Source organism: Petaurus breviceps, unplaced genomic scaffold (assembly GCF_028583685.1).
Source record: "Petaurus breviceps papuanus isolate PSGF00001 unplaced genomic scaffold, PetGlider_PUasm1.0 91133, whole genome shotgun sequence".
NCBI classification, from domain to species: Eukaryota; Metazoa; Chordata; class Mammalia; order Diprotodontia; family Petauridae; genus Petaurus; species Petaurus breviceps.
The window spans coordinates 7929871-7952000 of NW_027187419.1; the positions used below are offsets into that span (position 1 = coordinate 7929871).

At 41.2% G+C, this 22130-nt stretch overlaps 1 protein-coding gene across 2 annotated transcripts in view; it reads left to right on the forward strand.

The window, feature by feature from the left end:
* Positions 1-1498: 1498 nt before the first annotated feature.
* The window catches only part of ALG9 (ALG9 alpha-1,2-mannosyltransferase), a 138433-nt gene continuing 117801 nt past the window's right edge, over positions 1499-22130 (forward strand). Inside the window, exons 1-6 of one of the 2 annotated variants that reach the window (XM_069080317.1) lie at positions 1499-3255; positions 6913-7051; positions 12439-12573; positions 18898-18968; positions 20196-20284; positions 21927-22062. In XM_069080317.1, the coding sequence (XP_068936418.1) occupies positions 2966-3255; positions 6913-7051; positions 12439-12573; positions 18898-18968; positions 20196-20284; positions 21927-22062 (860 nt within the window). In that variant the 5' untranslated portion in view covers positions 1499-2965. Of the gene's footprint in view, positions 3256-6912; positions 7052-12438; positions 12574-13510; positions 13569-18897; positions 18969-20195; positions 20285-21926; positions 22063-22130 lie in introns of those variants that run through there. The other variant, XM_069080318.1, reaches the window with a different exon arrangement.

Genomic DNA, 22130 nt, shown 5'->3' on the forward strand with positions numbered 1-22130 from the left:
GGAGGATGATTTCTAGGTTCTTTCTTTGATCATGGCTTTCAGGTAGTCCAGTAATTTTAAAATTATCTCTCCTGGATCTATTTTCCAGGTCAGTGGTTTTCCCTATGAGATATTTCACATTTCCTTCTATTCTTTAATTTGTTTGGATCTGTTTAATAGTATCTTGATTTCTCATAAAGTCACTAGCTTCCATTTGCATTCTTCTCCTCGTTGCCTTTTATATCTCTTTTGCATTTGAGTTAGTCTATTTTTTAAGGTGTTATTTTCTTCAGTCAGGTTTTTGACTCTCATTTTATCATTTTCTTGCATCATTCTCATTTCTCAATTTTTCCTCCACTTCTCTTATTTGGTTTTCAAATCCTTCTTAAGTTCCTCTATGGCCTGTAACCAGCTTGTATTTTTCTTGGAAGCTTTTGGTACAGGATTTCTTACTTTACTGTCTTCCTCCTGTTCCATGCTTTGATCTTTTTTGTCCCCCAAAAAGGAGTGCAAAGTTGGATTATTGTGCTTGCCTTGCTTCCCTTGTTTGCTCATATTGCCACTCAATTACTTGACTTCTGAGCTTTTTGCCACAGTAGAACTCTGCTACCAGAAGGGGGAGCCTTGTTCCAAATCACTGGGGTTTTCTCAGTTGCTGGAGCTATTAGTTGGGTGCCTTCTCTGAAGCCTCCCCATGCTCTGGCAAACTGGTCACACACCCCAGGACCTCCACCCTAGACCACAATCCAGATCCAAGCAGGTTAAAGCAATTACCCCTCAGACTGGTTGCTTGGTTCTCCTACAATTTGCAGGCCACGAGCTCCGAAGCAGCTATGTGGCGGTGGCTGCAGGGCTGTGGCGCCTTAGCTGCTTCTCCCTCCAGGGGATAAAGGCTGACTGAAATCCCAAACTCCCAGGTCCCAAAGTCCACACAGTACTGACCTCTCACTTTGTCCTTAGCATCTATGGGTTGATAATTCTGGAAACTGCCACAGCTGCTGGTGATCTGAAGTCCCTCCAGATGGCTGGTCATGCCCACCTTGAGGCTAAAACCTCTGGCTCCCACAGGGCCAGGCTTGGCTCCCAGAGTGCTGTGCTGGCTGCTCCCTGCCAGCCTGCTGGGCTGTCTTCAGCAGGACATTAGCTTCTCTGTGTCATTTTGTGGGTCCTGCAGCTCCAGGGTTTGTTCAGAGTAACCTTTTACATGTATTGGAGGAGGTGGAAGCAGGAGCCTCGTGGATGTCCTGTTTCTACTCTGCCATCTTGACTCCGCTCCCCCGTCCCTCTCCATGAAAACTATTTTTACATTTAAAAAAGTACTATTAGTCACATTAAATATACAGCAAAAGATAAAGATTATTTATGGTAATTATATTGCACAGTAATATATGTGTAAATATATACATATGTAAAAGTATGTGGGTAGATGTTAATGTATTTTTTATTTTAAACCTTTTTATGGACTTGTCACAAACATTTTAATAAACAAAAAGCAATGGGGATTGTATAAGAAACTCAACTCGTATGTATATATATACATATATATATAATATTTAAGAAGAAGGTAACAAAATTACTCGGTGTTCCCTTCTCTACTTTTTTGTCCTATGCATTTTAAAAAATTTTTATTGATGTTGTTTTCTTTTACATTTCTAACACTACTAATACTCCCTCTTGTAATATATATAAAGAAGCCTCCTATACTGAAATGTGAGTTCCTTTATAACAGAGATTATCTTACTTTTTTATTTGTATCTCTACTGCTTAGCACATAGTAAGTACTTAATAAATTTTCATTCATTCATTCATTCCATCAGTGGAGTTATTAAGTGCCTTTTCTGTGTCAGGTATTGTGCAAAGCACAGGGATGCAAGACAAAAAAAAAAGGAATGTTCTCTGCCAATACAGCAGAATGTAAGGAGTTTACATTCTTTTGGGGAGGAGCATATACATATCTAAGCATATGTAAAATATACACTGAAGAGTACCAGTATATGTTATCAATGAAGTCAGGAGGCAAAATGAAGTTGTAGATTAATAAAAGGAAGCTCACAGGTTCTCTTTGGAGACACAAACAAAAAAGTTGGTTTTGGTTTACCACATATGAGAACAAGAAACATTTTCTGGGATACTTGGTCATCTCATATTATGGCATTGCTTATAATGAGCATCTGCAAAAAAGACCATCATGGGGGAAAAAAACTGCTCTACCTGGTTTCCTTCTACACCTACTCTAATGAAGAAGTGCGTTAATCTTTTGTGTCCTTTAAATTTCCCACTGGTTATGGCTCCGTTGACACATACTAGAGAGAAAAAGTCAACAGGATTTGGCAATTAACAATTGGGTGTAGGGAGTTAGAGATGTAGACGTTTCTTAGCCTTCTGACCACTGTACGTCCATCTTCAGCAGCTGCGATGTTCTGACATATTCCTTTGCCCAGGCTCCTATAATCTTTAGAACTCACTGCAAAGTTGCCTTTAAAAAAACACTGAAATTCATGGGATAGTGAAAGCAGAAAGGTGAAATGAACATAGCACAGGAGAAAAGTTAGATTAGTAGCTGTTTTAGCTGATAGCCAAGGAGGGTTCTTCTCTCGAGAAACCCGAGTATGCCAAAACACACTTCTTTTTTCAGATCTCTTTGATACACTGGCTTCAAATTAAGGCATTCCTTGCTGGTCTTCTGCAGCTCTGCCCCATGAAGTTTACCACCAATATAAAGTGGATACCTTGGATCAAATAGGCCAGCCCCCAAACAACTCGAGTGAATAGTCAAGCAAGTAAGTGGGACTGTGTCCGCAGCTCTGCAAGAGAGTACTATCACTCTGAATGGTGAATCGAACGTGCTTTATTTAAAGGGAGTTCGGGGATGAGGGACGATGTTAGGCCGTGGAGAAATAGGAAGGATGGAGAAGGGAAGAACGTTTGAGGCACAGATTAGAAATTTTGGGAGAGGTATGAGTCTGCGGGTCATTTCTCTTCTTCCATGGGAAAATTGTCCTCAAACGACCGAAAGTACATAGAACTCGAGCGCTTCTGTTCGCGTGAAGTATTTCTTACCTCGGCGGCCACCGTTCGCCCAAACGAGCCATGGCGTCAAGAGCGCGGACTTCATTGGATACAATCTCTTTCCTTGCCCATACTTGCTATGGCGGCTCGGGGGGCCAGGCAGCGGCTCAAGGGAAGCAGCGGCGGCGGCAGCGGCGGAGACTCGGCCAAGCTGCGGGAGGAGCCCCCGGGCCGAGAAGCAGCGACTGCCCCGGATCAGCGGACTGAGTATGGGCGGGAACGTGGCGGGGGCGTGCCCGGGCGGCCTCCAAGTCGCCCGCTCTCCCCTCCTCCTTTCTCTCTTCCTCCTCCGCCCCAGGGAAGGGGGCGCAAACCCCCCGCTGGGCTCGGGCCTTCCAGGGAAGGAGGGGAGGGGGCTTCTGAATCCCCGGGGGGGGGGGGGGGGTTACGAGCAGGAGCCCGACCCGGAGCGACCCCAGCTCGTAGACACTCTAGGGATCACCCAGCTAGTTTCGCCCCCTCCTTTTACAGACCTGGAAACTCAGGCCCAGAGAGTGACATGCCCAGGACCACCCAGGTGGTCAGCGGCGGAGCCTTCAAACGGCGCCAGGGCAGCCCCTGAGTTTTCTCGTGCGTCCTCTTGGCCTGGGGGAGCTCCAGCAGACCCCGAATCCAGGAGATGAGCACTTTGCCATTCCTTGAAAGAGATGTCAGGGTCCGAGGCTGAGAGACACGTGTGTGTTCTGCATGGGGGCCTGCGGTGGCCCTGCATTTATTAGAATCATTACTTCTCCAGCCACTTAACGAGCAGGTACTGTTGGGATTGTCCGGCCTTGGCATTGTTTTGGTAGGTTCAGGGCCTTGCTAGGCTCCCAGAGTGTTGAAGGCAGAATGGACCTTCAGCAGAGGAGTAAAAGCTTGAGATGGTCCATTCTTTTCTATCAGCCTCCAGGGTTAGAGAACTTTTCTACCATCATCTCGGTTTCTCCATCAGCATCTCCTACTTCAAGAAGTGTCCGGTGTCAGCTGTTTCCTCCTGTTGTTGACTTCTCATTCACACTTACCTCACATATACAGTCTGTTGCCAAATCTTGTCTTTTCTACCTTCGAAGCATCTCTTGGGGTGCCTTCTCTCCATTCATGAAGCCACAGTCTTGGTTCAGGCCTTACTCACCTCTCACCTGGACTACAGTAGCCTTCTAACTACATCAAGTCTTTCTTCTTTTCCAGTCCAGCTTCCACTCAATTGCCAAGATGAATTTTCTAGGGCAAAAGGCTGCTCAGTGAGCTTCAGTTATTCCATACTGTAGAGGTGGGGAACATGCCTCCTTGAGGCCACATGTAGGGTCCTCAAGTGCAGCCCTTTGGCTGAATCCAAATCAGCACTCGAGGACCTAGAGGGCTACATGTGGCCTTGGGGCTGCAGGTTCCCCACTCCTGTGCCCTCAGGATTAAATGTAAATCTCTCTATTTGACATTTTAGAGCTCCTTATTACCCAGGCCCTTTCTGGCACTCTTGGCTCACGCTTCACTGGTTCCAGCTCTGGGAGCATGGCAGTCCATTGCCCATCCCCGCTTTCTCTGTACATGCCATTCCATCTCTAGCTGGTCTGGAATGTTCTGACACCTCACTTCAGCTTCTTGCTTTTCTTAACTTCAGCTCAAGTCTGGCTTTCCACAGGAGGCTCTCTGCAGACTTCCTAGCTGCTGTTGCTTACTCCTCCCAGGTTATCTTTCATCTGTTCTGTATATATCTTGTTTGCACCTAGTTATTTACATGATAACCTCCTGGTTAGAATGTAAATTCCTTGAGGGCAGGGACTGTATTTTTACCTTTTTTGGTATCCTTAGCACTTTGCAGTGCCTGACACATAGTAAGTATTTAATAAATGCTTGTCGACTCTGACGTGGTAGGGGTGTTTTAACCTTAGAGTTCACTAGATTTATTGGTTTATTTCTCCTGAATGTCAGAAGAAAATGTAGCACAAAGGACACTGGATGTCAAGAGATGGGTTCTAGCCCACATTAAAATTGTGTAACCTTGAGCATATCATTTCTCTGGTATTCTTGGTGCACTTGGGAGTATTGTGAGCTGTGTGTTTGATACCTCTGGACTACATGATCCTTGAGGTCATTTCCAGAGCTAAAATTCTATAATTCTCCCTTTTCCCAAAAAAAAGTTAAAAATGGTCTACTGGCCACTCCTATACATGACTTCCCTTTTCCTGTCCCTGTAACTTTACGTTACATCCATACCTGGAATATTTTTTTTCTCCCCATGTCTGTCTTCTAAAATTGTGCTTCCACCTTTTAAGGTGGACTAGTGTAGTAGCCTTTTGCACTAGTCACACTGTCTTCTCTATGAATCCTTCAATGAAGACCCCAGATAATGGTGCTTTCTTTTTCTTTCCTCTGAATTTTTAGAGTACTGTACTTTTGTCATTCCACTTCCATAACCACATATTGCCTTGTATTATTGTTATTCATGTATATGTCTTATCTTTTATACTAGATTATATGATTCTTAAAGGAAGCAATTTTTTTCAGGCATCTTTGTGTTTCTTGCAGCACCATGTATACAGTAGATGTTTTAAAAAATATCAGATAGATGAGTAAAATTGGTCTTTGAAAACGTGTGCGTACACACGTGCACCTACACATACAAACATAAATGGAAGAAATAACTACCAAAGAGTAGGAAAGGGAAAATTGTGACCACTCTATATTAAAGTAATATTGATGGTTACAACAGGTAGGTAATTCAACCCAAAAGTAATGTTTTCTGAGCACTATTTCACCTTTGAGAACATTTAGTTTCATCTCCCAGATACAGCTTCTGTCATTTGTGGTCACTCAACCTTTGCTTGAACACTTCCAGTGATGAGGAGCTCATTACCTAAATAAAAAAAAGTAATCCATTATATTTTTGAAAGCTCTTAATGGTTAGAAAGTGCTTTCTCATATTGAACCAAAATCTACCATCCTGTAACTTCCAACTATTGTTCCTAATTGTGTCCACTGGTCCTACACAAAATAAACATAATCCTTCTTCTACATGACAGCCTCACAGATTTTTGAAGATAGCCATCATGTCCCTTTTTTACTATTTATGCTTCAGGTCCAAAGTTCCCAAATCCTTCAGCCATTTCCCATGTGTTGTGATTTCTAGTTCCATGACCATCCTGGTTACCCTCTTCTGGGTGTGTTCTAGTGTATCAATGTTCCTCTTAACATTTAGAACTCAGAACTAAATATAATATGTTCTTGATTTGTGGTCAATCTGCTTTTCCACTTAGGAGCATAGTTTAAAGCTGTTGAGTCTTTAATGTAGTCTAGGATTTAATTAGTTTTATTGGATGCAGTGCTACACACCTCAATAGGCTTACAATCAATTGAAACATCTTTTTTCACATGAACTGCTGATATTATTAGTTGTGCGAAGGGTAATGCTGTCTTTGGAATCCCAATCCTTTTTTTTGCTGCCTGTTTCATAGGGGTGGGAGGAAAGTGTTTTGTAAACCTTAAAGAGCCATTTAAACGTGTGTTATTATTACTCAGCCAGGTCTTTCCTGTTCTATACTCGTATGCTGAATTTTTTTGAACTCTGATTTCCAAGAAACAATTGCCTTTTCAAATCCTTAATTCATTGATGAATTACTGACTGAGTGAGGTATTTTGGAATTGCAGCTGTTGGTTTCTCTCTAAATTAAATATTGAAACCAGGCCCTAATTTTGGTTTTACATATTCTACTGAGAAAGAACCAAAAAGTTTGAGGTTTTTTGGTTTTGTTTCTTTTTTTGTCTTTTCTTTTGTAATAACTTTAGTGCTTTGTTGCATTTTTGCTTTTCTTTCCCTTCCCTCTTGCTAGTTTTACTCCCATCCTAGTAGCTCCTTCCTGATACCTATCCTTTGCCCCTGGGCAGGCCACCTGGGAGTAAAGCAGGACAAGTCTGGGCACCTGAAGGTTCCACTGCTTTCAAGTGTTTGATTTCAGCTCGGTTCTGTGCTGCTCTCCTGAGTAATATTTCTGACTGCGATGAAACGTTCAACTACTGGGAACCAGTAAGTTATTTCTTGGCCTTTAAAATTTTTTTGAAGGGTATTTTGAGGGTGTGTGTAGGGAAACATACGTGTTTCTGTTTTCTTGATTGGCTGCATGGGGCTTTATTATAGAAAAGATTGTTTTACAAAATTATTCAAAATGAAAATGCTATGTGAATATTATGAAAGTAGTTTCATTTGGAACTCTTAATATTTAGTACCCAGTGAAACGGCACATGAGAAAAAAAATTCAGGTACATGAGGTAAGACCTGACCAAAAACAAAGGGAGGAGACTCCTGCTGAGGCTGCATAGTTTAAAATTTACTTAGGGATGAATTTTAAAGATATCTTAAAAAAATGGGGGTAGGGAGGAAAGATGGTACTTTAAAAAAATGATTGAGACAAGACAACACCAGTAACTAACAACACTTAGGCCTACTTTATTCTCTTATGCTTTCATTTAGGGTATCTCTAACAAAAATATGATCAGGAAACAGACCGGTTTTTGTAAAAGATTATCTACAGCAGAGTATTTTCATGGTAACACACTGATTGACAAATAATAACTAACATTTATAAAACACCTACTGTGTGCTGGGTACTTTATAAATATTATCTCATTTAATGCTACCAACAACCTTGGGAATTAGCTGCTATTATTGCCCCCATTTTGCCTAGGATTCTGTCTGCTGTGCCATTGCCTCAAGGTATGGAGAGTTCAAGATCCTGCTGTGTGTTCATTGTTTATTGATCACTAGAAAAGCATTTAGGGGTGGCTAGGTGGCGCAGTGAATAGAGCACTGGCCCTGGAGTTAGGAGGACCTGAGTTTAAATTTGGCCTTGGACACTTAACACAAAACTAGCCGTGTGACCTTGGGCAAGTCACTTAACCCCAATTGCCCTACCTTCCCCCCTCCAAAAAGCAAAAACAAAACAAAACAAAAAACAAGAACATTTGACCTGAAAGAACAAAGTGAATTGCTAGGTGGTACTATATTTGGTACTTAGGGCCCAGAGTCAAGAAGATATAAGTTCAAAGGCCATTTCTTCAAATGTAAAATGTGTATAATATTAGCACGCACCTCCCAGGGTTGTTGGAAGGATCACATAAGGTAATATTATATAGCGCCAAGCACAGTGCATTGCACATAGTAGGTGCTTAATAAATGCTTGCTTTTCCACTTCCCACCTCCTCCTTCCCATGCATGTGCTAAGATGGGATGCAAGTTCTTGATGAATGCAATAGCAGAGATAATTTCTTTCATCAGTCCTCATATTAACTATACCAGATCGTTCATAGAACAGGGATCCATACTTGCCTCTGTTAATGTCATGGAGGGTATTGTACACAAAGTCAAAACAGAAGATGAATTCCTTATAAACTGGGAAGATTTCTAGATGCTTTTCTTTGTGCATGACACTGAGCTAATTGCCTTGAGCTTAGAACACTTGGCGGCTTCCATGATGAGACCTATGGCCCCTCAACAGAAATTGACCTAGCAGTCTGTATTGGAAAAAGCAAATGAATGAAGAATGCATTTTGCTTAGATGGTGACATATGTTTGGATACGGAGCCTTTAGTCTTATCTCTCTTAGATGGGTACCGCAGATGTGCAGTGAGCCATGCCTAAAAATAAAGAAGGACAAGCAAGACTGTATTTGGGAAATTTCCTAGGGCTTTCAGTGATCCCAGATTACTCTCTGCTGTCAAAGCAAGTATTACCCCAGTGATGCGATGTAGCTCTGAAACATAGAAAACTACAATTTCAGAAAAGTAAAGATCAAAGTTTTCCCTAAGGACAGTAGAAATCCACAGTATGTATATGAGAGGTGCATGCCCAGTACTCCAAGAGGGAAATGGACTGCTGCTTATGACCAAAGACGACTTGTGGAAATGTATCATGAGAGATAGAGGCAGGCTAGTGATAATAGCAGGGACAATAGCAGGCCGGCTAAGTATTGCACTGGTATCCGTGAAATATTAAAAAATCTAGAAGGCTCTAATATATTGGGTAAATCCTCTGAAGGATTTAGCTCTTGAATAATCCTGGGCAAGTGATTGGGGAGACCTCATTGAGGCAATCCGAATGAGGGCTGTTTTTGTTAGTCGTAGGAGTTTTAAAATGAGGAGAGTTGATTAGTTTCTTCCTCCTATTTCCAAATTCGGAGGCAACTGTTGCTGCAGTGGATAGAGTGCTGGACCAGGAGTTAGGAAGACCTGAATTCAAATATAACTACAAACACTTATTAGCTTTATGACCTTGTGTAAGTCACTTAACCTCTGTTTACTTCAGTTGCCTTGCCCCGACTGGAAAATGGGGATAATATGAGTTGTGAGAATTAAATGGGATAATATTTGTAAAAGTGCTTAGTACAGTGTCCGGCACATAGTAGGCACCATATAAATGCTTATTCCCGTCCCTTTCTCTTCCTTCCAAATGAGTGATTTTGTGATACATCAGCATCTGCACTAGAAACAGAAAAAAGAGAAAACTCCCATATAAATTTAGATCTCCAGATGAAATTTATTGAGGGGTATTCTTCCTAGCTGACTGGAGATGGAAGGGAGACTGAAGTTCTACAAATTCAGATGGACGTGGGGGTTGTGTGACAGCTTCAGATATGGTTGCTGAGCTTCCCCTTTTGAGCTGGAAAAGTCCCATCTTTAGTGTGGGTAGGGACATGCCCTTACTTTTGGGGGCTCCTAAGGTGGTTATTGGTGGGAAAGCAAGGCATGACCTGATGACCTCTACTTCCAGATTAATGCTTTTGGAATTTTTGAGTCTTGTAATTGGTTGAAGGGGATGAGAAGCATAGGGTTGGAATCAACCTCTTTCTGTCCCAATTACTTGAGGTCTGCTAATGGATGCGAAAGATATTTTCTGTCATCTCAAGTGCTGTGTGGCCATTTGAGGCAAGTTGGATGCTTATCTTTGAAGTTATAAGTGGAGAGAGAGACACATTCTTGTTTGGTTTTAAGAATGTAACCAAATAGGGGCAGCTAGGTGGCGCAGTGAATAGAGCACCGGCCCCGGAGTCAGGAGGACCTGAGTTCACATGCGGCCTCAGACGCTTAACACAAAAACTAGCCGTGTGACCTTGGGCAAGTCACTTAACCCCAATTACCCTCCAAAACAACAACAGCAACAAAAAAGAATGTAACCAAATATAGCAAGAAGCAATTAAATCTGCATTAACACCAGGATAGCAACCAGTTACTATGGGCATGAACCTTTCCAGGTAGTTCTGTCTCTAAATTTCATGACTATTGATAGGAAAATAGCCTTGGATTGAATTTTTGAGAAACCTTCCCTGCAGTCCTAAGTTCCTGCAAAGAGCAAAGATGTACAAATTTATTCCTCACTTGGATTTCTATTTTAACTCTTAAATATCCTGAACCAATCAACTGCCTCTAAAGCAAGGATTCTTAACCTGGGGTCCATGGATAGACTTCAGTGAACTTGAAAAAAAATTACATCTTTATTTCAATAAATTGTTTTCTTTGTAACTTTATGTATTTTATACACTTAAAATCATTATTCTGAGAAGAGGTCCATAGGCTTCACTAGACCATCAGAGTAGTTCATGATACAAGAAAGGTTAAGAACCTCTGCTTTAAAGTATGCAGTAGGTATAGGCAACAGGTTAAAATTCACCGAGGGCTTTTTTTATTTTTTAGTACTTCATATATTAAGGTGTCTTCTGTCTATGAAATGTGCTGCTAGGCAGTTGCCTAGGGCTAGAGCACAACCTAGTGTATCCTTAAGGAGATATGTGCTACTGCTTTAGCTATTTTTAGGATCAGATCACACAGTATAATGGATATACCCACGCCAGATAAGAATCAGTGCAACATTTATTCTGCTCACAAGGACAATATAAAGCAGTATTAAAGAAATATAAAGATAAAGCTTAACAGAGTAATAGGAATATTTATATACATCACCAAACTGGGGAAGCACCTATGTCTATGTCTGGGTTCACATGCTGGGGAGTCCCTTGGTTTCAGCCCTAGAATCCTGGCTGGGAAAATCCTCAGCAGGACTCCAAAGAGTAGAGCAATTTCTCCAGTTTATATCCAGTTTCAAGCTTGGCGCCAGGGCCATATGTGGCAGCACCTGATTAACTCGGTGTAAGAGCTGTATAGGACTCAGCACAGGATGTGTTGTGGCTGTGGCCTGGGCCAGAGGTCAAAGGAGCAAGACATCCATGGTTGATATGGCAAAAGTCTGTGTTCAGAAGGACACAGGATTGATTCCATATATTCCTAGAAGGGTGGCCATCCCTTCCAGGAAGAGGAATTGGCCACGTATAAGCTGACCTTTTAGTCCTGGGAGTGCGGCTCCTCTTACAAGGAGAAAGGACAACATACGTAGTCATATAGGCCTATACATGTACAGGGAAAATCTTTAATATTTCATTAACCCTTCACCTAGTAAAGTGACATAACTTTTTTGAGTCTCGGTTTCTTCAGCTGCAGAATGGATACATAACTTGTAGTATTGTTGTTTGATTCAAATGAGATATTATGTGTAAAGTACTTTGTAAAGCGTATAGTGATATATAGATGGGGGCTATTTTTGTTGTTGTTATTATTATCATAGAAAATCATAGGCAAAGAAGATGAGAAGATATAAATGGGTTATGATGCATAATAGGTGACTCTTGTGCCCGCAATGATGACATTACAGCTGCATGAAGTAACAGTTTGCATATTAGAATTTTAAACTTGGAATTTACAACTGCAAGATTCCAGTGTTTTAGCCTGTATATCTAGAGGTGTAATATCCTTGTTGTTTCATTCAAAGAAAAAAAGCTCCAGAGAGTAAAAGCTTGGTTTATTTGCTGCTGAGACAACATCAGAATTAGAGCATCTCTACTATGCCCAATGAGCTGTTAAATTTATAGTAAGATAACAATAACTGCAACAACATAAATAAAAGCAATATGGAAAGGAAACAAAACTAAACAAAAACAGTGGTCAGCGTTTGTACCATACTTTCAGAGTTAAAGGATATATGTATCTTTTTTTTTGTCAACAATAGATAAATTTTTTCATGGCACATACTTCATGTAGGAATTTATTTGGGTGTTTTGGGAAATATTTATTGTATCAAAATCAATAATTTAAAAAATTATAGTAAAATAATTCAAGGGTTTTTGAGTATCCAAAGCAGGATATTCTATAATATTAAAACATTTTGTATTTCCTCAACCTTCTACAATGTTGGTTTCCTCTGGCCTCTGTCTAAAACTATCCTTAGCTACCAGAATTCTGCATAGGCTTTTAGCTTTATATTATTTTGGCCTTTAGTACCAAGAAGCTCTTCATGCTACCATATAGCCTCATGAAAATGATTTTTGGTCTGCAAAACACCAAATTCATCTCTCTGTTTTGGAATTTTAGATGCACTACCTCGTCTATGGGAATGGGTTCCAGACATGGGAATATTCCCCGGCTTATGCAATCCGATCCTATGCTTACCTGTGGCTTCATGCCTTGCCAGCTGCATTCCATGCAAAAGTCCTACAAACTAACAAGGTAAGACCAAGCCTAGCCTGAAATACTTGTCTCTAATGGTCAAAACAACTGAGTTTCTGTTTTTATTTTTTTGACCAAAAACTGGACCCTAAAGCAGAGATTTAGGTAAGTAGGAATAAGGGTTTTATAATTAGGTATAGAGACCTAGGGCTTTGAGGTAAGTGCATGATAGTGGCATAGATAACAGTGATATTTAGAGAAAAGAATTCTTGTTCTGCATAGGAAAGATTAAATGGATGGAGACTGGTTTGGAGGCCAGTGACAGAGACTGGCGACACAGGCTGGCCAGAGCAGACTTCAAGGGAGTGAATCACTGGTAGCTGTGGCGGTTTCCAGACTTCTTAACCCATAAATGCCAAAGAGGAAGTAAAAAAAAGTTCAGTGGGGGAACTCTAGAGGCCAGTGACAGTTGTCCAAATTTGAGGTAGTTAAGTCCTAAACCAGGGTAGTAGCTCTAGCAATATACCTTTTCAACTCATTATCTTCTTCTAATGTTCCAAGTTTATCAGAGGAAAGACAATAAATGTATTTATTGCCTTTATTTATTGAACCTCGATAAACTATCTATTAATCAGTAAACATTTATTGCTGGCTATTAATCACTGTTGAGTCATGACAATGGAGAGTCATGTGTTTTTTAGCACATCATAAAATAAATATTTTTTGTAAAAGACACGATGTAGAAAGAGCAATGGGATGTCCTTGGAGAGTCTGTTTGCATTTAGCCAGCCAGCTAGTGCTTCAAACTCAACAAATCTAAAACTGAATTAATCATCTTCTGTCCTAAAACTCACAGTTTTCAGTTTCTGTCACCAGTGTCGTCTTGTTCTCAGACATTTTGCAATGCCAGAACCCTATACATAAACAAAATTTCATTGAAATCCTATTTATGCCCTCTGAGGCAAAGCCAGAAACATGCATGCTTTCCCTCTTCTAGGTGATAGCTCATCAAATATCTGAAGACAAGTATGTTTCCCAAAAGACTTCTTTCCAAGGTAAACATACCAAATTTCTTTAATAGATCTTTATGTGTTACATTCTCTAGTCCTGTCTCCATTCTTGGAACAGACATGTCATCCAGAACTAATGATATCAATGTACATGTCTTCTTAAAAAACAAACCCACCATATAACAAAATAAAAAAATACGCATTTTCAGATCAGTTTTATTTGTAGAATCATGGAGTCTCAGACAAAAGAAACCCCACCAGTGCAGCCTGAACAGAAATGCCCTCTATGTTCTCCTGACTAGTAACTGTTCATTATCTGCTTAAAAAATGACAGTGGTGGGAATCTATCATCTCCCAAGGTAATACCTTCTGTCTGAGGGAGTTTTCCTTACCTTTGACCTAATCTACCTCTCTGCGATATTTACACCTCCCCCCTTTTTTTCCCCTAGTTCTTTCTCTTGGGTCCAAGAAGAATAAGGATATTCTTATCTTCCAGCTGATAGCCCTTCATATCCTGAACTCGGCTTTCATGTTCCATAAACCTTTTTCTTAGACTGAACATCCCTACTTTTTTCATGAAACATAAATGGGGCAGGGTAGTGGAGCACTCTCATCTCCCTCATTTGGGACTTAATGTAAGCTAAGATTACATTGAGGCAGCTAGATATCTCAGTGGATAGAGCACTAAGCCTGGAGTCAGAAAGACCTGAGTTCAAATCCAGACTCAGACATTTACTAGCTGTGTGACCCTGGGCAAGTCATGTAATACCTGTTTGCCTCAGTTGCCATGTCTGTAAAATGAGCTAGATAAGGAAATGGCAACCTTCTCCAATATCTTTGCCAAGAAAAGGCCATGGATAGCATTAGAGTACTGTAGTCCAAGGGGTCATGAAGAGTTGGATGGGACTGAACAACAAGATTACATTAGTATTTTTTGGCTGTGAGGTCACACCTTTGACTCATTGAGCTCGAAAACCACTAAAAAAACCCCTTCATCTTTTTCACATATACTAATTTAGCCAGGGTCTTCTCTGTCTTGTCTTTGTGCCATTGATTTTTTTTTTTAGCCCAGATACAGGGTTTCTTTTCTCTCTATTAAATTATTGGGATCATAAGGTTATAGATCTAGAGCAAAAGGGAACCTTCAAAGTCCAAAAAGCTCAAGTCAACCTCAGACACCATCTTCTCTTCCTGCTGATTACTGTTCACCTTTGATTGGCAGCAGGGGTGGAAATGAAATCCGTTATCCTACAGTCTTCTATTTTTGATCGAGAAGCATGTTAGAGTGTTCCCAAAGCCATCTGGGTTCTTTCTGGTGATATCATTTGTCCCCTGGTGTAGCAGCAAGCACCCTAGCATACCCAGGATGGCTGCTAGCACAGGTTCTTAGACTGCTTTTCTAAAGGAAAGCAACTCAAAATGGGTTAACAATCTTACTTTAATCAAACATGTATCATTTACTTAGTTCAGGGGAAAAAGTCAACACCCTGAACTTCAGAGAATACAAACAGAGGTTACAAGCAGACAGAGAAACAGATCAGCAGACAGGGCTTCCAGCTATCTTACCATTACATCCATACCTAGTTAGTTACCAGAGAGGGAAGCACCAACATCTGGATTTTCAAAGTGGGGGAGGGGAGTGTTCAACAGCTGCCCAGAGTCTCATCTGGCCAAATCACACAACTCTTACCAAAGTGAGCCCCGAAGCAAAACCTCACATCAGGGTATATATGTATTCTTCTTCTGGTGCAGAGAATTGTAACCACCCTCTTGACCCACTGCCCAATCACAAAGTAACAAGGTGTGGGCATTCCTGAAAAACAAGCCTCCCGCTAGGGGCTCCATGTGACCACATTCAGCCTATTGGGGGCAGAGTATATTTTCAAATCAGGGAAGGTTCTCAGAGTCACTTAAGCCCATCAAAGGGCCTAGGGGCAGGGAAGATCTTCAGATGCCCATTCCCATAGCACCTGGTAAGCTCTTGACAGATTTCAGGAGGTTTTCCCTTTTATACCAGATACAGCCTCAGGAAGACTGTGCCCATCCTCATTCACATGAGGTCTACTTAGAAGGCCTTCACTAGGGTGCTGCCAGCCATCACTGTCCACCTCCTCTTCTTCTGTGACTTCTCCTGGCAGTACCTGTACATCCACACCATCCTTCCTTGTGGCTTCCTCCTCAGAGGATACAGCCCTGCCTTCTACAGGAAGAATGCCATGATTTTACACTGTCCAAAGAGTCACTGTGGGCTCTTCCCTTCCTTTTCTTTGTCAAATTCTTCTACTCACCAACCTCTAATTCTTCTTGTTGTTTTCCTCTGGAGCATTTCTTCTATTCTTTCAAGGGACTTTTCATTCTCCCCAATAACTTGGAGAATGGAGAAGTATTCCTTTAGCCCTGTCTCCTGGTAATTAGATCAGTTTGCAATGAATACATACATAGTTATAATTTGTGATTGGCAGAAACACAAACATAGTACCACATTCTCTGCAAGTTCCAGAGAGTCCACCTGCCTGCCATATTTCCTGGAAGTGAAGCCTTCAGTCCTCAAGATGCTCTTGTGATTGACGTTTCTAATTGCTGTGGGAAACTGCCTGTTTGCCTTATGGAAGGTTTAGTTACTTGGGGCTCCTGAGAAAAATTTATAGAGACCTTTCTTGAAGTAGGATGCTAGTTTGTGTTGGGATCTCACTCCCAACTCCGGCCGTGTCTTACCTTATTCCCGGTCTTCGAACGTCTCTGGCTTCTTGTCTCCAAGAAGAGCTTACCCCCACAGAACACCCAGGACACGGAAAGTATGATGCGAAGCTGTTTATTCGGTTACATCTTAACTGCATGGCAAGCAAACAGAAACTGGAACTAACTGAATTTCCCCTATCTCCCCTATATATAAGCCTTGTGGGGGGGGGCAAGCCTTGAGGGGGCCAATCATGTTCTTTCCTGAGTATGGTGTAAGAGACAAAAGGAGCAAAGTCCTTCCCAGAAGTCCTTTAGGCACTGCCACATAGAGTATTACTCTCGCTTCACTGCTCCCGAGACTTCCTTGTTCCTGGTTCGATAACCCCCAGGCAAAGCTGTCCCAACAATGTCCCTCAGAAAGCCACGTGCACCCCCTCCAGCTACCGCCCCGCCCCATCACATGTCATGTGGGAGCCAATCGTGCACTCTCCCAAGTGCAGGGCAAAGGAATATGTGTTAAGAGGAGTCCATGTATATGGGGCACACACAATGCCACATCGGCCTTTCCCAACCCAGCAGAGTCGGCCTCCACAATGCCATGCCAGCCTTTATGGCTCAGCAGAGTCAGCCTCCATATCTCCAAGCTCCTGCCCCTCAGAGGTCACGTGCACTCCCTCCGACATCTTGTGACTGCCGCAGTGTCTCTCACACTTGCGACTCTCTCAAGTTTGCTCAACTCCCTCTGGTTCTTAATGGATAGACTGCTCTTAGAGCCTTAACACAAGCAAGGCTATGGAAAGGTCTTAAGGAGAAATCTGGCTCCAGCCACTTTGTACTTGCTCCTTCCAACTCCTTGCATGTCATGGCATCACCTCCCTGATGTCGTGGGCCTATTTGAGAACGAAGGACAAGCCACAACAGTCATCTGTACTGTTCTCCTCACTCATGCTGCTCAGATAGAAGATATTCTGGGAGGGACCTTTATGGAGGCTGTCTAGTTCAGCCCCCTCATTCAATAACTATGACTTATCTGGTGCTTCATGAGTAGTAAATGGCAGAATTGGGATTTAGACCCCTGATTCCAAATTCATTATTCTTTCTCCTACCAAATAATTCAACTCAGTGAGAACAACCTGACTGTTAGCTATTATTAAGTATTTTGTGATAGAGAAGTGTTGGATGTAATGTAAATTCTTATATAATGCCTCACAATAGCTCTGATTTTCCCCTGTTCTTACAAGCTAGTATATTTGGAGGTTGTTTAATTTTATTGCATTTTTTACTTTTAAAATTTTGTGAGTTTATTTTAAAATTTGCTACCTATGAATGACTTTATAATTTTGCCAGAATTATGGAGCTATTTTAAAAATAGCATGCATTAGCTCAAGACCACTTGAAGTAAACCTATATTAGAGACAGTTATTACTTTGTGTGTTTATTGTATTGAGGTTCTCAATCAATCAACAAGCATTTATTAAGCACCACTGGGTGCCAGTCTTTTTGCTATACACTGGAAATAAAGACAAAAAGTAAAACAGTCTCTCTTTTCTTAATGGGGAAACAGCATGCCCAAATATAGACGTATATAAGACTCATACAAAGTAACCCAGGGAAAAGGCACTAGGAGTTTGGAAGACCAGGAAAGACCTCATGTCTTCAAAATAAGTTTGTGGATTTCTTATGTAGAGTTGAAATCTGCCTCACTATAATTTGTCTACCTTTTGGGCCATCAGAACCTCTTAACTCCTCTCTACCTGTCATTTCCTTCCTGTCTTTGGCATTTAAAGCCTTTTACAGTTTGGTTCCATTTTTTCTTTCCAGATTTTTTTCACGATACTGCCCCTTCACACTCAGATTTTAGCTTAATTGGCTTAACTGTCTGTTCCCTGTGCACAGCTCTCCATCTCTAGCCTTTTTTACCTCTGCCCTGGCCATCCCTGTAACTGAAATGCCCTCTCTTCTTAGCATCGCCCTTAGAATTCAGGATTCTGCTATTTCGGACCTTTCCAGTGACTGGTGCTTTCTTCTCTATTCCCCCTCTTTGTGTTTACTTAGTATGTATTTAGTATTTACTTATCTATTTCCATACTGTATCCCCTATTAAAAATGGAAACTCCTTGATTTTAGGGAATATTTAATTTTTTTCTTTGGAGCCCTGAAAACTAATATAGTGTCTTCCATTTAGTACATGCTTAGTAAATGCTTGTTGAATTCTGCATTACAACCGATCACATATTTGAAGACAGTGATCATGACCCTCCTAATTATTCTTTTCTTTTTCCAAGCTAAATATCCCTGTGGCCTTCAACAAATCCTTGTATGGCCTAGTTTCCAGTCCTCTCATTATCCTGGGTGGAGCTCCATTTGGTCAATGTCCTTCCTAAAATGTGGCGTGTTATTCTGTTCTATTCAATAACTATTTGCTATAGTGACTGAAAGTTGATGGTATTAATAAAGAAAACTGCTGATATGTCAAGTTATAAGCACCTTATCCTAATTATGTTTTTTATATAAATGTTAGTAGTTTCATTCTGACCAGTTTAAAAGTTCTTTAACATATAGAACATATGAAGTGTAAATACTTAAGAAACTGTTTGACATAACTCATATCATCTTAGCTATTTTCTCAGTTTTATTTTTCAGATTGTTTTTGCTTATGTCTGTGACTTCTGGTTTTTTTCTGGATTTCTTATAGGTTCTCGTCTTTTACTTTTTACGATGTATCCTGGCTTTTGTGAGCTCTGTTTGTGAACTTTACTTTTATAAGTGAGTACAAAAAGCTTTACTTGTAGAAAAATCACTGTGTAGGATACCAGATAGAAAGAACTCATTATCCTGCCAATATGCATGGCAGTAGCAGAAACTTATCCTCATTCCTTTTCCTCCCTCCACTGCTATTATCTGTGATGTGGTTTTTAATTTAAAATAAGCAGTTTGTTTTGGACAAAGAGTATTTGTGGCTATTGTTTTTCTTACCAGAAACTTTCAGATATCTGGTTTTTATGCTGATCACTTTAATTCTGTTTGTCCACATGCGCTGGAATTGTAGTCAGAAGGTCTGTGGTGAAACCTGGACCCTTCACAAGTTTTGTGACCTTGGGAAAGTCACTTAATTTCTGAGCCTTAATCTAAGGCAGGCTCTTACTCCTATATGGAGGAGATCAGATAGCCTTGGAGATCCATGCCTTACTGGCAGTCCATGTTTCTGCGTGTGAAAAGGGATAATATTAATATCACCTTTAAAAAGTTCTTGGGAGGATCAAGTGGTATAATATATGTGAATTTGCTTTGTAACTGCTACATGTTCTAAAAGTTTAAGGATTTTAAAATTTCTTTGATAGTATAGGCTAGGGGCGCCGCTAGGTGGTGCAGTGAATAGAGCACCGGCCATGGAGTCAGGAGGACTTGAGTTCAAATGTGACTTCAGACTTGTGTGACCTTGGGAAAGTCACTTGACCCCAATTGCCCTGCCTTCCCCCTCCAAAAAGCAAAAAAAAAAAAAAAAGAAAGATAGTATAGGCTAACATTTTTAAAAGAATCTCTGATGTGTTACATATGACTTTTTTTTTCTTTGTCCTCAATTTTAGTAGTCAGGTAGATGCTGCAATGAAGGGTTTATCTCTTCTCTGACACCAGAACAGTACTTTCCATATCAATATTTGATGATTTAGTGATTGATAAATGCCTCAGTGGGATCTTAGTAGGCTAGATGTTTAGAGAAGAATCTTAAATCTCTTTCCTCTATGTCTTCTATTTAAGACCTTTAGTTTCCTATCTGTTGTTACAATTGCATCACTTTTACTTCCTAGAAAATTCATATCTCCACTTGACTTCTTCCTTTCAGACTGACAGCCCTTAGGGCAGAGTCTCTGATAAGTTGTAATTTAGATTATCAGATTATCACCAATCAGTGTAGCAATTTTTTTATCTTCTTATTTGAAGTGGATATTCCTGAGGATTGCCATATTTGATATTTTCTTTTCTTGCTCACAGGGCTGTGTGCAAGAAATTTGGCCTCCACGTCAGTCGATTGATGCTGGCATTTTTAGTTCTCAGCACTGGAATGTTTTGCTCATCAGCAGGTATGGGGCAAAAGGATGAAACATCCATAGAGATTTTGTAGTTGTAATGAAAGAGGGCACTTTGTTTTAGTGTATGTTTAAAAAGCAAAGCCTCAAGAGTCTTTACAATGTAAAATTAACCTCAGTCTTTCCTGTGCTATTGGGATGTAACAATACCTTTGTGATTCTCCATGAGGGAACACTTTCTCCCAGGAAAAGCTTGTCTCTGGTTGTTTTCTAAAGTCTTTTTCCAAGTCTGTTGGAGATGAATATAATGAACCAGAGCCATAGCTTTTATTTGCAAACGTTTTTGTTTTTAGGGCTGTAGTTTACAACTAGGGCTTTGGTTTGGAGAATTCCGAACCAACCCTCCTGGGTTTGTCTAGATTTCTCTACCTTTCTCTCTACGCATTAGCAAATGGAGCCACCTTTGTCTGGAAAATCTGTTCTTCGGAGTATTTTACAGTCACTTCATGAGTTGCTCCCAAGATAAGCCTTTTGTGGAGGTTCCAGGATTAAATCTGATTTGTATACTCTGGTTAAGAATGTTAAGGCCTTAAAGTTATCCTTTCAGTCAGAGCCAGGATTAGAACATGGAGCCCCTGAGCCTTTTGCTGAGCTCCCTGCTTCTTCATTCAGTTCTTGTTGGAATTGGGTGCTGAATATTACTTCCCCAGGAATAGCTAGAGTGAGAGGTAAGCAGCAGGAGAGTCAAGAGCTGTCCTTTGAGGAGCACTGTGGCTCATCACTTCATTGCCAATTAGAGAAAAACATAAGCAGTCTTCCCTTTAGACACTGAACAGATGCTCTGGTGGGGTGCCTTTGGCTCATGGGGTGAAGCTTTCTGTCAGGAAGCTTCTGCTCCCAGCTAGAGGGAGGTATCCAGTGACTGTAGCTGCTCAGTCCCTGGGCTTAAACCTGGCTCTGTACTTGTACCTGTGAGACTTTCATTTAGGTTACTTCACCTGTGTGGACCTCAGTTTCCTTATTCTCCAAATGAGCAGATGGGACTAGCTGATCTGTAATGCCCCTTTGATTTCTTAAAGATGATATGGTGCTATTATAAGAGCCTCCTTGGGGTGGGGCACCCCATTTTTTGATGTAGTAATAAGTGAGAGAATGTCCAGAAGCTATAGTGTTCATTTCAGTGGGTTCAGGAAGACAGTGGGGAGCCCTTGCCAAACCTCCATGCTCTGAAAGGCCCTTATGGAGTCCCTGTGACTACCACGAGGCTACAGGTTTGGACCAGAGCAGCGCTAGAAAACTGTCAGAAGTAAACTATGACAGCTATAGTTCTCTTGAATTCCTAATCCCAGTGTGCACATGAAACCTGGGGGCAGTCCTGTGGGTTCCTGGGGCGTGGTGAGTGTGAACTGCAGGATGTACCCCGTGGTCTTGTGCTTTCATGTGAGGTGTTCTTTAGGTACATCCTCTGTTGTCTTTGGTGCTTATAAATCAGGAGTTAACTACCACTGAAATGGCATTTTAAAAGAATGAGTGCTTCTTACCGTCCATTTGTTAATGTGGCCTTGTCTAACACGCCTACATAAAGTAAACTCTTCTGGTCCCTGCTGCCTTACGGCAAGTGATAGCATTTAACCTTAGTGAAAATTTTGATGCAAGTCTTTGTTGTTGTTGTTGAAACATTTCTATGCTTTTTCAGCTTTCCTTCCTAGCAGCTTCTGTATGTACACGACTGTGATAGCTATGACGGGCTGGTTCATGGACAAGACCTCCATTGCTGTGCTGGCAGTAGCCGCTGGGGCTATCCTCGGCTGGCCATTTAGTGCTGCTCTTGGGTAAGAAGCTAAGTCAGATTCCTTCCCCCCACCCCTAGTCACCAATCACAGACCGACTCTCAAGGCTG